The sequence below is a fragment of the Callithrix jacchus genome, chromosome 3 (genome assembly GCF_049354715.1).
Source record: "Callithrix jacchus isolate 240 chromosome 3, calJac240_pri, whole genome shotgun sequence".
NCBI lineage: Eukaryota > Metazoa > Chordata > Mammalia > Primates > Cebidae > Callithrix > Callithrix jacchus.
In genome coordinates, this window is record NC_133504.1 from 5785677 (window position 1) to 5800719 (window position 15043).

Sequence of the window (15043 nt, forward strand, 5' to 3'; positions counted from 1 at the left end):
TTAGAGACAGGGTTTCACTATGTTAGCAAGGCTGGTCTTGAACTCCTGACCTCAGATGATCCACCTGCCTCAGCCTCCCAAAGTGCTGGGATTACAGGTGTGATCCACCATGTTTGCCCTATTACATGTTTACTTCACCTTAAATTAATTAAAAATTGTTTAAGATTGCCATCAGTAAGTTGGAAATTGTCAAACGTGTCCATTCTCTCATGTAAAACTGAAATAAGCAAAAATGTAGATTTTGAAAATATTACTGATGCATTTTCTTGCATTAAAACCTCCAGACCCAATTTTTTTTTCTCTTTTCCTGAGATGTGGCATGGTCTTGATTTAAATTTGTGACATTTTTGTCATTATGGGTGTTTTTTTCTTTTTTGCACGATTTTGATTTTCTTTCAAAGATCGCATTGAAACAGAATTTATCTCAATTACTGTTTAAATGTGGGCCCCAATAAGCCCTTTACTCACCACTCCCTAGGCCTGGCCTCGCACTCCTGCTTCACACCCCAGCTTCACACCTGCCGTCTTTCACCTCCAGCTTCTGCATCTACTGAATCAGCAACTGATGGCTTAGGAGCTTTTTTGACTATAGACGCGTTGTCACTGAGTTTATGAGCAAACTGAAGGTCATATTACCTGTGACTATGGTGGTTTTGGAGACAGTCAGCTTTAGCTTTTGGTGTGTTTCAAGGCAGAGGATATGGGCAAATCCACCCCACCTCGAGGGGGAACACGCCTTCTGCCACTGGTCTCACCATTCCCGCCATTCAACATGGGCTTGATTTGCACGTCCTGGATATTTTCCGCGCCCATGATGGGCACGTGAGTTTGCAGGACCTTCGTCCAACTCGACACGCTTTTCCGCTGCTGAAGCTTAGCCTCCTTGAATCTCCTTGCTCCCTCTTTCCTCGGGAACTCCAGTGTTGACTGGGTGATCTCTCTCATCCACAGGCTCTCTTTAGCATTCCAAGTTGGATTCATCTGGACGAAGAAGCTCTCTGTATTAGTCTGAGTAAGCAGGTGCTCTCTCTTGGCGCATCAATCATATTAAGGTTTAAGCACCGTCCCTGTCCTTTGCAGAAGACCAGGCAGCTGCCAGCTACTAGCTGGTGTTTCTCATTACCCACTTCCTGCCAGCTCAACTGTTGGGGAAAGAAAAAAAAATTTTATACTCACAAAAAGTTCGTGACCCTTGATCCCTGTTCAAACACCTTAGCCCTCCATGGTCTTGATGAAACAATTAGGATGATTTTTCCACAGTCATCTACTTGCCACTCCTGAAGTAAGTAAGAAAAAAAAATGTGCTTGGTGAAGGTAGTTTCCCCTATTTTCAAGGTAGTCCAGCTTGGGAAAATACCGCCTTCTTCCCCTTTCACACCTTTTCTGCTGCTCTCCTTATTTTCCTTAGGAGAAACATGTGTAACATGGTCTTTCCCTCCCCCTGAGTCTACAGGGTACTCCATTCATGTGGAGATTGGGGTCTTATAAAAGCTTTTTTGTAGGTGACCAGTACACTGTTGAATTATTGAGTTTTATCTGTAGAAATGTATGTGTAATGTGACTCGCCAAGAGGCTTTTTACACACACTTGAAAACACACACACACACATGCACACATACACATGAGTGCATTGAGAGAAAGACTCAAAACCAGGAGCATGTCAGGAGATGGTGAAAGAAACTCAAAAGGTGGAATAATTCTGTTTTCTGTGGACATTCTATTTGGAAGAACAGTTGAATGGGTGAGGGCCATCCCCAGACACTGTGCTATGCAAACTAATGATCATATCTCCTGTGACAAGGATGATTTTAGAGAGAATACGCCTCAGCTTTTGAGATGTTTCAAGTCAAAAGATATGAACAAGTCAATCCAATAGGGATTAAAGTCATTAGATGTTTTCCTTTTAATTTTAAAGGGAAAAGTATCCTGAGCAGATAACTCAAATCCTTTTGTATGATTTGTATTATTTCTTAGAGTTTTCATTTAGTATAAACAAAACTAGAAAGAGATTCATATTACATGGGAACATCCTCAGTGAAACTGTGTTGTTTCAAAGACTGCTTTATACTGAATTACATTCAGACTTATAGCAGCATTTTAATATATTAAGTTTGAATTATGATAATTTTATAAAATTATAGTTTTACTTCCAATAAGATTGCAGTTATTATAAGTACCCACTAATAATAAGGATGCATTCTCACCAAAACATCTTAGGTTCTGGGTAGCTGAGATTTCTGTCAGTTATTTCTGGAGATTAGAGCAACCATAAAAAGTAGAAAATATATCTATCACATTTTTAATGACTGTGTTTAAACAAGAAAAAAAATCATATTAAGTAAAATTAGGACGAGAAAATCTGTCTTTTTATCCAAGGTTGGGGTTTCTTAACCTGTCAGATTAAGGATCTGCTTGAGAGTGTCTCTGTCCCCCTGAAGTTTCTGCAGAACTTTATGTAAGTATGAAATTGTGCATTTCCCTAAAAGAAGGATCAGTTGCTTTTATCAGATTTCTAAGGGATCTATGATTCAGAGAGCCCCTTTTACGTGATGGATTTTTTTAAAGTATTCAAGTAAAAGTCTGAGAAAAAATTATTGTAACTTTTTTTAGGCCAACAACCCACACGACATCAGCCATGATGAAACTTAAGGCCTGCGAAGAACCCCAAATTGTACTACTGAAATCCTTGCTGGGCAGTACTTCTAAGTTGATACGGCTCTTTCATGCATTTCCCGTTTTCATACTAATATCTTCCAGTAATTCTAGTGATCTATCTTAAAGCCATCTCTTCCCCGAAACATCCCCTCCAAAAAATATCTATTCCGGAAGGTAGAAAAAACAAGTTCTTACTTGTTTTGGAGTGTTACTCACTTATGCTGAACCGGGTGCTTATCATTCTATTTGTCACGTGTGGTCAGGCATCAGGCTATCACCGGAGGCTGTGAAATGTTCAAACGACCATCTTTTCTCTGCCTTCTACAGAGGGTTCCTCTGCTATATTTAGCCTGTTGGGTTATATATGGCCTTGGAGCTGCTAAATCTTTTGTTTTTCCTTCAGTTTCTTTCTCCTTTACCTAAGATTCAATGCCAACTGTAGTCCTAACCGACTAGGGTGCATTCTAACGATGATCAGCGGCTGGTTTTCATTTTCACACACGGTACCTCTATTTGCGTTGCTCGGATATTCCGAAGGCCAGTTCTTCCAGTATTTGGTAGAGAAATCAAAGAACAGCTTTGATAAGTGGAAAGGAAATAAAATCTCTTTTCCACTTAGTTGTGTTTGGTATTATCGATATTCAGATTCATAAACCAGGAAAAAACTAAGGCAGATTTATGTTTCGGGGATATTTTGGCAAGGGGGAGGCAGTTATGCCGTAAGATTTTTCTAGTAAAGGGCAAACCGATCCTGCTGACCAATAGTATGATATCATATTATTGTCAGAAATGCAAAAACTAAAGCTTCTGAGGAAAAGCTTTCATTATGCCAACACTCTCAAGCCCCTCCCGAAAATTCCACGGCAGTGCTGTGTGAAAACCGGCCTGGTTTCCAAAACACACCGACTGGGTTCACGTTCCTCGTGTTTTCATGGTTTTTCTGCACTAGTGCGGTTGGCCCCTAATCCATCTGAATGCCACTCCTTGAAGTGCTCACAAGTAAAACCGATGCTTTGCCTTCTCTGCCACATCGCAAAAAGAGGTATTTTTGTTAATTGGATAATTTATCTCTTATTATTTTTTCCTCATACTCAGCTTGGAAATCAGAACTTACCTGCCAGTGTGTGGGAGGTAAACGCTTCCCAGACACACAGACAAACCACACCAGAAGCCTCTCCTCCATGCCCTCCTTCCGTGGTACCTTTGAACCGAGCCACTTTCTCACCAGGCAGTGTTGCCAGCTCAGCACCACTTAGCCTTCCACCACCCGATGGTTTGGGGTCTTCCCGCCTGCATACACCCCAGAGCCTTTCCCATTGCTTATACAAACACCTGCTCCCAGCTCCAGAAGGCCTTATCCGCAGCCACGACGCAGGTTCTCTGACTACAGACTCCTCCCTGGCCGAGCACTCCTCCCGCTCGGAGAGCGAGTCCTCCACAGCCATGCTAGAGGAGCTGCAGATCGGTGACTCTGACACCACTGGCCGTTCTGAGACACCCTCCCCGACCTGGGGTCAGAGGTCTGCTGTGACAGATGGCACCACCTTAACCACCCCTGCGGCCATTCATGTAATTATTCTGCCTTTCTCTGCCTCCACCTTTTCCTTAAAAGGACTGATGTATTGTGCCGTCTCATTTTTCAGCTGACATTTTTATTGGCATAGGTGTTGATTCCAAAACCAATTCTGTGCCATCTGTCAGGGAAATCACAACGGTCATCCTCATAAGCCTGCTAAAGGCTGAAAAGGTCACTTGTATTCTCTTCATTCATTTTAGAATTACTTACAGTTACTCTAAAATAGTTACTTACGGTTTCTCGTGTTACTGTGGCTGATGAGTTGTACAGTGACTTGCCTTACCTCAGAAATTTACATAAATATACATTACAATATGTTATGATCATAAAGTCTAAAATGTTTCAAAACATTTTAACCCGGTATTAATACCTGTTAGTAGTTTTTCCCAGTCTCACATCAGTGTGTCCTGTGTGATGCTTTTCTGTATCCTTGTTTCTCACATGAATGGTTACTGACTGCACGAGGCTAATTGTTCATGCTCCTCTTTCTCTAATAACTACAACTTTTGAACTCTTCTGTTGTCCAGGAGTGAATGATGTCAGTAATCCTAATCTACCTTCCAGAAACTTAACCGTATGATTTTTGTAATTATTCTTCCTGAGCCATTTCAGTATAGAAATTTATGAATACTATTTTTTTTTTTTTTTTGAGACAGAATCTGGCTCTGTTGCCAGGTGCCAGGCTGGAGTGCAGTGGTGCGATCTCGGCTCACTGCAACCTCCACCTCCCAGGTTCAGGCAATTCTCCTGCCTCAGCCTCCCAAGTAGCTGGGACTACAGGCGTGTACCACCACGCCCACCTAATTTTTGTATTTTTAATAGAGATGGGGTTTCACTGTGTTGGCCAGGATGGTCTCAATCTCTTGACCTCGTGATCCACCTGCCTCAGCTTCCCAAAGTGCTGGGATTACAGGCGTGAGCCACCGTGCCTGGCCATGTTTAAATTTTATATATCAATAATTTGTCTTTCATTTATAGCAATGTATACATCTCTTCCATACATATATTACTTAGATATACCTATGTGATAAGCAATCCCTAATAAATGGTTTGTGAGTGGCTAAAATGTTTCAAAATTTTATGACAGATTGCAAATAACGTCTAGGTAATGGCTTCCATTTGAGAGGCACATCGCTTCAAGCGAAAAATAGTCATTTTTTAATTGATATGATAATGAGGTTCCACATAAACACTGTCACAGACAAAACGTTATTTGTGCTACATCATTTTTATGTTCTATCAAGCTCATACATCTGAAAATGTTATGTACAGAGAAATGTTATAATAAGCCATATGTTTTTAAGACACTGCCATTTTCAGAAAGTAAAAGATGCTTTTTTTTGGTGATGGGATTTAGTATTCCCACAATGGCGGGGTCTAACACTTTGCGTCCAAATGTTCCATTCAGAGACTGGCTATAGAAGGAGCCCCGTTTTCCAGGCCTGACCCCACAGCAAGTCCCTCCTTTGCCGCAGGGGACCAGCCCAACCCCAGGTGCCAGAAGCGCAGCAGGTGTGGGCTCCTGCCATGTCCTACCGTGCTTCAGATGGTTCTGAGCTTTTAAAAACTTCCCCAGGACCTTTAATTAAAAATACAAGGCAGTGACAGTGTGTGAATCTACAAACTAACCAGTTCACTTTTCTGTTTTTAAGGCTCTTCAGGAGCCTATCTTATATACAGTCCTGTGGGCACAAGCAGAGATACTTGTAACAGATTAATTTCAATTATCAGTTTAAAATTGCAAATAGATTATCCATGACATTTTTCCTGATAATGAACTCAATGTAACAATACAGTGTTTTCTAAAATGCTAATGATATTATTTCAGTCGTAAAATTCTGATTGGTTTAACGCAATAAAGGAATAAATCTGCTTTCAGTGTTTACTTTTTTAACCCCTAGTTAATATTATTGAAACCTTCAAAATAGGATTTAGGGCAAGTTTCCTACGTTTAGTAACCTAATTAACCTGATGGTTTCTCATAAGAAGGATTATTCGGCATTTTTTTTTTTTTTTTTTGAGACAGAGTTTTACTCTCCTTACCTAGGCTGGAATGCAATGGCGTGATCTTGGCTCACTGCAACCTCCACCTCCTCCTGGGTTCAAGCAATTCTCCTGCCTCAGCCTCCTCAGTAGCTGGGATTACAGGCACGTGCCACCATGCCCAGCTAATTTTGTATTTTTAGTAGAGACGGGGTTTCACCATGGTGACCAGGATGGTCCCGATCTCTTGACCTTGTGATCCATCCACCTCGGCCTCCCAAAGTGCTGGGATTACAGGAGTGAGCCACCGCACCTGGCTCAGCTTTTAACATTAATTATAACATATTATAATACTATTACGATGATATTGACAAAGATCCACCAAACTTAACTTGGGCTAAGAGGTGAGAGTGTTCTCAAATCATTCATCGGAGGTACATAAAGCCTCTGAAGATTTGGGCAGGCCTGTGCCTCACACCTGAACATCCAGCTCTCTCCAGGGAGCAGGTCCTTGAGATATGGCTGGTTATGATGTGACAGTAATTTTTCTAACAGCCTGGAGAAGTACTTAATCAATAAGCACAAGGCTTGTAATGAAATGTTTATTGATTTGGGGACATAAGTGATATGGCTGCACAATAATGGAATTAGACTTATTCTAGGTCATTTGAAACCCTACCTGCTTTAAAGTGAAATCATGGAAATGTGCAGTTACTATATCTATGTTTCAAGCCTGTGTAATAGAAGTTTATTTTTTAAAGAAGTAGAAAAGTTTCACAAATTACGGTTCTTTATCTGTGTGCCTATGTGTGTTGTGTGTATTTAACCGTAAGATAAATTAACTAAATGTTCTTACTAATGTTTGGTCGTATTTGCATGGATTGTATGCGCTCCGTACTGGTCAGTGTTGTGCTGTGGGTAGACAGGAATGCTGGATAGTCCTGAGCTCGGTGTCTGTGAACTAGGCCGATTCAGTTCAATCAGAAGGGACTGAGCACGTACTCTGTCATTAGCACTAGGCTGCACGCTATAAAAACGATTAAAGAAGCATATACGTGACCATCTTCAACAGGAACCTTGAGATACCGTTGGGGATAGAAAGTGCTCAGATACAAAAGTCAAAACGATGAGTAATTCAGCAATCAGACAGAGAAGTGCTGGATGAGCTGAAGTAGGGAGAAGCCAGTGGTCAGCACGTCTTTCCGATCCTTCACCAGATATTTGATCCTTCTAGAGTAGGTTGCTTCATGAGATATAAACCCAGACAACCCGGTCCCTGTGCTAGTCACGTTGCTCTGGAAGCATTCCTTCACTAGTGGGTATCCCTGACTAAGTCTGAGAACTGACCCCGTGCCTCGCGGCAAAGGGTATCATGTCGGTGCTGCATGGAACAGCACGGCAGTGTTCTGACCACTGACGTTTTGGCCGTCAGCAAAGGCGTCCTCCACGTTTACTCGGCACTGACTCCTACTGATACCATCTGGCACCTCTGTTGGCAGAGTGGCCTGTCGGCTGGTCAGCTGCCTTCATCCTTCCTAACCAATCCCTGGGCCCTCAGATACACAAAGAGTGATTTTCAGAAATAAAGGAAGAGAGAGAAGGCAAAGAACGGACCATGCCCTCTGACATCAGTTTTCAAAATAAGTAAGAGCTTGGCAGCTGATGACTGTCATGTGATTGGAAGTCGTTTATTATCACCTAATGGAATGATGTTTACAGGGAACTATGCTTTAACTCGACGGCTTTGCACTTTTCTCAGAGCCAGATAACAGTGAATGGAAACTCTGGAGGTGCCGTGAGTCCCATGAGTTACTATCAGAGGCCGTTTTCCCCCTCAGCATATTCTCTGCCAGCCTCACTCAACTCCAGCATTGTCATGCAGCACGGCACGTCCCTTGGTAAGTAATTTACTCACCTTGATTTCCATGGCAACCGCAATACAGCAAGTACAACCACATGAGAAAAATAGGGGCCATCGAGGTGAGGCAGGAGCAATTAGCACTCTGCTATTTCATGACCCTATCCACAGGGACAAACTGGGGCAGAGGACCCAACATGGGAGAAAATGGGCACCATGATATTCTGAGACGATGACTCCGCCTGTATCTGGTCCTGGAGTGAGCACTTAAATGTTTCAGGTGGTGGAGTAGAAAGAGAAAGAACATGCCTACTGAGGGCAGGGGGTGTGCGCCACTGGAGCACGTGAATGCAGGCTTTTCACTGGGGCAGCTTGTTCGTCTTTGGAAATTCTTCCACCATGGACTATTTCCTGGGTGTCTGTAGAAGGGAGAATCATTTGACAGTTAAAACACTCTAACAGGAGGGCAGGCTGCCCCACAAAGCAGTGACACAGTCATCCACTGAGCCACGAAGTAGAAAACCCCCATTCAAACCAAGGCTAGAAGACCTGCAGTCAAGGATATGGTAGCGGGAAGCCATACAAGAGAAACTTTAGAGTTCCTTGGCTGGGTGTGGTAGCTCACACCTGTAATCCCAGCACTTTGGGAGGCTGAGGTGGGTGGATCACCTGAAGTCAGGAGTTCGAGACCAGCCTGACCAACATGGCAAAACCCTGTCTCTACTAAAAATGCAAAAATCAGCTGGGTGTCGTGTCAGGCACCTGTAATCCCAGCTACTTGGAAGACTGGGGCAGGAGAATGGCTTGAACCCGGGAGGCAGAAGTTGCAGTGAGCCGAGATCGTGCCATTGCACTCTAGCCTGTGTGACACAGTGAGACTCCATCTCAAAAAAAAAAAGACAGTTCCTTAAATGAAGGTTCCATGATTGTATAGAGCAATCATTCTTAACCCTTCGAGGACTAGGAATTCAGTGAAAGATAGAGCTCTCCTCAGAAAACAAAGGGACATTCATAAAAAATTGTAAGCAGATAATAATTTCATAGGACTCATGGGCCTTCGTGGCCTCCTGGGAAAGAAGTCGTGATATACAGAGATAGAAATGCTCTTCCATGGTCAAGTATATTTGGATAGTTTAGAAAATAGTGTAATAAATATTTCTTAGTTTGTAAAAATGTAACTTAAAAAAACCTAAAATATCAGGAGACAATGCGAAAGTGAACTGTCATAGGAATTCAGGCTGAACAAGTTTCCATGATGTTGCTTCACCAGGAAACTTCTAGGACAGCAGAGAGCAGAGAATCCTCAGGACAGCAGGACCATCTGGTGCCTCCCACAAAAGGAGAAGCCCGGTCCTCTGGCCACGGGGACCAGCAACGGGGGAAAAAACTAAAACCCAGGACTGGAACCACCATTGCTTCTCTGACAGCAGAGAGCACACCTCCTTCCCTAGCACCGACTCAGTCTTGAAAGGTTATGATGCTGTTTGTTTGTTCAGGGACGTTTTGTCAGCATCCAGCATGCACATGGTGGAATTGACCTTCTGAGGTCAACAAAAGCTCTGTAACTATAAAACTTTAAAGGTAACCGCGGGACTTATTAAAGTCTAAATATATCTGCATCTTCTCTGATGCTATGCCTGAGGATCCTCTGTGACTCTTACAACGCTGTCCTTTTAGAGTATAAGAGAGTAAAACTTGCTTCTGCCAAAACTTTGCCCTGTAACAATCAGCCCATAGTGTAGTATTATAATGGAAGTCCACTATATCTAGGGTTGTTTAAAATGGAACTATGCATTTACACACACATAAAGTCAAACTCGACAAATCATTCTAGCCATCGCTTCTCCCCAAATAACTATTAACAAAGTCTGACCCTGCCTCATTTTCTATCTTAGTGATGAAGCTTTGTCTTGTCCCCACCCAACAAAAAAAACATAAGTACTTGAATGCAGGCAGGCTTTGATTTTAGAACAGATGGATAAGTAGATTTAATATATAAAATATTCTACCTGGGAAGGAATTCCCTATGTAAACGTTGAACAAATTCCAGCTGGCCAGTGCTGTGATAAGTCTCGAGGGAATATGCACATGTACCTTACCCTAGATGAAGTTTATATTTAGTGTAGGATGAAAGATTGCAAAGATGACAACTACATATGAGAATAATACAATAAAGGGATAACTTCTATTGTGTAAGTGATAGGTTCATAGAATGTGACGGAGCAGGTGTGAAGGCAGAGCTGATTCTCTTTGCTTAGAGTAGGACTTTGCAGGTGTGAAGGCAGAGCTGATTCTCTTTGCTTAGAGTAGGACCTCGCAGGTGTAAAGGCAGAGTTGATTCTCTTTGCTTAGAGTAGGACTTTGCAGGTGTGAAGGCAGAGCTGATTCTCTTTGCTTAGAGTAGGACTTTGCATGTGTGAAGGCAGAGCTGATTCTCTTTGCTTAGACTAGGACTTTGCAGGTGTGAAGGCAGAGCTGATTCTCTTTGCTTAGAGTAGGACTTTGCAGGTGTGAAGGCAGAGCTGATTCTCTTTGCTTAGAGTAGGACTTTGCAGGTGTGAAGGCAGAGCTGATTCTCTTTGCTTAGAGTAGGACTTTGCAGGTGTGAAGGCAGAGCTGATTCTCTTTGCTTAGAGTAGGACTTTGCAGGTGTGAAGGCAGAGCTGATTCTCTTTGCTTAGAGTAGGACTTTGCAGGTGTGAAGGCAGAGCTGATTCTCTTTGCTTAGAGTAGGACTTTGCAGGTGTGAAGGCAGAGCTGATTCTCTTTGCTTAGAGTAGGACTTTGCAGGTGTGAAGGCAGAGCTGATTCTCTTTGCTTAGAGTAGGACTTTGCAGGTGTGAAGGCAGAGCTGATTCTCTTTGCTTAGAGTAGGACTTTGCAGGTGTGAAGGCAGAGCTGATTCTCTTTGCTTAGAGTAGGATTTTGCAGGTGTGAAGGCAGAGCTGATTCTCTTTGCTTAGAGTAGGACTTTGCAGGTGTGAAGGCAGAGCTGATTCTCTTTGCTTAGAGTAGGACTTTGCAAGTGTGAAGGCAGAGCTGATTCTCTTTGCTTAGAGTAGGACTTTGCATGTGTGAAGGCAGAGCTGATTCCCTTTGCTTAGAGTAGGACTTTGCAGGTGTGAAGGCAGAGTTGATTCTCTTTGCTTAGAGTAGGACTTTGCAGGTGTGAAGGCAGAGTTGATTCTCTTTGCTTAGAGTAGGACTTTGCAGGTGTGAAGGCAGAGCTGATTCTCTTTGCTTAGAGTAGGACTTTGCACGTGTTAGTGTTCGGGAAAACCTTTGTTGCTGATAAAAATACTGGCATCATGGCTGCCCACTCAAGTCCTTTTTGGAATTAAATAGAAAGTCAATTAGTGTCAAATAGCTCATTGTGTCTTAATAAGGACTAACTTGAATGTCACTTTCACACTCCATAGCACATCAAGCAGTTTTCTAACTAACCTTATCCATCCTTCGTCAAAAAGGGTATTAAAAAATACTAAATTGAAAATAGTCACAGTAATAGCAGTTACAAATGTTACAGTGGATTTTACCTTAGAGAGATCTTAATTTTCATTATCCTTATATTGATGAGTTAAAATTTCTTAAAAAGTTTAGTTATGATATTTTATGCAAATTTTTCATGAAAAATAGATTCACATATGATGTATATCATATACACATAAATGAAACTAGTGAGTCCCACCTGAAATGTGCGAATGTTTTTCATTTCCTTTTTTTTTTTTTTTTTTTTTTGAGACGGAGTTTCGCTCTTGTTACCCAGGCTGGAGTGCAATGGCGCGATCTCGGCTCACTGCAACCTCCACCTCCTGGGTTCAGGCAATTCTCCTGCCTCAGCCTCCTGAGTAGCTGGGATTATGAATGTTTTTCATTTCTACATTAAAGGACTTGTTGAGTGACAGTCCTGACAAACCATGACATAAAGTGTATAAACAGTGTCATTCTTTGTCAACACCATTTTCAAATTAATTGCAGAAAAATAAAAAGGCATATTAATTGTACCAGAGGAATGGTAATAATGTTGATTTTTAAAAATACTTGTGAACCAGGAGTAAATGGAATATATACTGCATGTCTGTAAGAGTACAGACATGCTTCTGAAACTATACTAGAAATTAGTGGCTGGGTACAGTGGCTCACGCCTGTAATCCCAGGACTTTGGGAGGCCAAGGCTGATGGATCACAAGGTCAGGAGATCAAGACCAGCTTGGCCAATATGGTGAAACCCTGTCTCTACAAAAAAAAAAAAATACAAAAATTAGCCAGGCATGGTGGCATGTGCCTGTAGTCCCAGCTACTCAGGAGGCTGAGGCAGAAGAATTACTTGAACCCAGGAGGCGGAGGTTGTAGTGAGCCGAGATTGTGTCACTACACTCCAGCCTGGGTGACAGAGCAAGACTCCGTCTCAAAAAAAAAAAAAAGGAAAGTATACTAGAAGTTACTAAAAAAAAAAACCATGAAGAAATTGATAAGCCTCATCTAAATTATATCCTTAGGGCAATTTTTGTCCTCAAAGAGTAAAAAGTCATGGGTTTTGATATTTTAAGGTAAAAAACGCACATATGAGTTAGTACCAATAATTTTAAAGCATTTGTTCATTCATAAGCTTCATAGGCTTGGATGTGAAGATTTTTTTAAGTGATTTTTGGTTTTGCTTCATTTTTGTGAAATCACTGTTACCACTCAACCATCATATCTTTTGTCTAGAAATACATTTCAAAACTTGTAAATAATAGCAGTTAGCAACATCACAAGAATAGTACTAATGTGGATGATGACGTGAGGGGAATCACTAAACTTGTCTCAGCTCCTGCCCTTCACTATAAAACCAGTTCTTGCTCCCTCTATCCCGCCCTCCCTCAAGATTACTGAAAGGACAGGAAGAGATCATGTATCTACACTACTTGCTAACACAGAGGCTTCCACACGGTCCTTTAGCAAATGCCATTCTCCCCCAGCCTTCTTCATAAAATGGTGAGGCCCTTGTTGGCATGTTCCCTGCACACCTACACAACTTCCACTGGCTCAAACGGAGAGTGAATGAGTTAAAAGAGGTAGTGACGGAAATATGGACTCTGTTACAGTTGGCATAAATATGCAACAAGACACCATTAATTTATCGATTGTGCATCAGATACATTCCATGTTACCAAATTTTCTGCACAGATTCCGCAGAGACATATCCCCAGCATGCACAGTCTCTGGACGGCACCAGCAGCAGCTCTATCCCACTGTACCGATCTTCAGAGGAAGAGAAGAGGGTGACGGTCATCAAAGCCCCACATTACCCAGGGATTGGGCCCGTGGATGAATCCGGAATCCCCACAGCAATTAGAACGGTAGGAAATGCCAGCATGTGTGTCTGTCTGGGGCTGTGCAGAGGCTCCACAAAGGACACATTGTCCATGGCTTTGTGCATTCCTAGGGTCTTATATAATGAGGATTGCCCTCCGTGCCATCCGAGTTCTCATGAATGTTATGCTGTGTGTGGCAGAGAAAGAAAGCTGTCGATGGAAGAGAATTACACAATCTGTTTTTCCATTTGAATGAAAAATCATGAACACTGTGATTTTGTTAAATGATAAAACTGTGTTGTGTGGTTTGGCTGTTTTTTTTGTTTTTTTGTTTTTTTTCTACCTTTTACCAAGGAGGCTTAGGGCAATAGAGAGGAAAGAGAAGGAAACAAGACAATGGAAATTCTTTGGCTGCATTGAATTCCCATGTGGGTTGCAAGTAAACCAGTGATGTATTCCTTTCTTGAAATGGATGTGTGTTAAAAAGCCTGGAGATTGGGAGCTGTGATTCGGGAGTTGGGAGGTGAGAGGATTGGAGTGAGGGGAGTTAATGTCATGGAAAGGAAAAGCTGTCTGAGGAAAAATACACATTTCAGTGTCCTTCTTCAGCTGTGCCTGCTGAGAGCTCTCCTGGGATGATAAGTGAAAGTGTTCGGTTTTTTTTTTTTAAGTTTTTAAACTCTGCCAAAGCATTGCTCAGTGTGTCTGGGCAGCCCCTTCTGGCAAAACGCAGCAGTAGCAGAGGCAGCTTCTGAGAGCCTGGGCAGGCAGCTGCTGGCTGACCAGGTCCACTGGAAGAGAAGGCTTCCACCAGCCAGGAGAAGGAAGCCAGGGACAGCATGAGAGCAGCAACACCTTTGCAGGTGAAGCTGGGGGCTGTGTGGGGAGGGAGCACCGTCTGTTTATACTTTCCAGCCAGCAAGACCCATGTAAAGCTGGGGTGTGGCCAAGAGCTGATCCCCGGAATGCAGACCTGGGCAGCCGAAACAATGAGGGATAGAGGCAAAGAACGGGAAAGAGATGGGGGGAGAAAAAGCTGTGGTAAGATTGGAAACCATCAAAAAGAAGTAACGATAAAGTGTGGGGATTTTCTTCTGTTCTTGACTTTTATATGGGGATTATGTATTTTATATACAGAGAGAAGAGCTTAAAACGGATTATTCTCAGCATCTGTATCACATCTGAACACCAAAAAGTAAATCTGCACAGCAGTTACTGGGGTTTTAGACTCATTAGATTGTAGGAATGTTAAATGTGACTAATTACGACGCTTTAACAATCTGTCTTGAAACTGACAATCGCCATATTATGTGCCAAGAAAAAGTTCAGGGATTATGACCAATATTCTTCGTTTTATGATGAGTACATGTTTCTGGTGATGATGTTTTCTTGTTCATTTCTCTTCTAAGATTTCTGGCTCAAAATGGTTAAATTTGAAACTTTCTCCTAATTATTCAGGGATAGAGAGTCCGACAGGTATGGTGTCACTGGTTTTGTGTAATTGACACTTGAGGCACAGTATGGACAAAATTAAGAAAGCCCTGATTCTATGTAGTTATAGAGTCTGTCTGAGAGGATTTAATCAAAGAAATCTGAGTATGTTTTTAGGTCAATAAATGATATGTAATAGACATGCAAGCCTGGTCCACGTTTTCATCCCTTAAAATACAATTT

The 15043-nt window shown here is 42.1% G+C and overlaps 1 protein-coding gene across 50 annotated transcripts in view; it reads left to right on the plus strand.

The window, feature by feature from the left end:
* Window positions 1-15043, plus strand: part of SORBS2 (sorbin and SH3 domain containing 2) — a 392630-nt gene that overhangs the window by 295057 nt on the left and 82530 nt on the right. For 33 of the 50 annotated variants that reach the window (XM_078366120.1, XM_078366115.1, XM_078366113.1 and 30 more), the window contains 2 exons: window positions 7974-8112; window positions 13242-13414. In XM_078366120.1, the coding sequence (XP_078222246.1) occupies window positions 7974-8112; window positions 13242-13414 (312 nt within the window). Of the gene's footprint in view, window positions 1-3750; window positions 4225-7973; window positions 8113-13241; window positions 13415-14122; window positions 14233-15043 lie in introns of those variants that run through there. The other 17 variants (XM_078366090.1, XM_078366091.1, XM_078366106.1 and 14 more) reach the window with 2 other exon arrangements.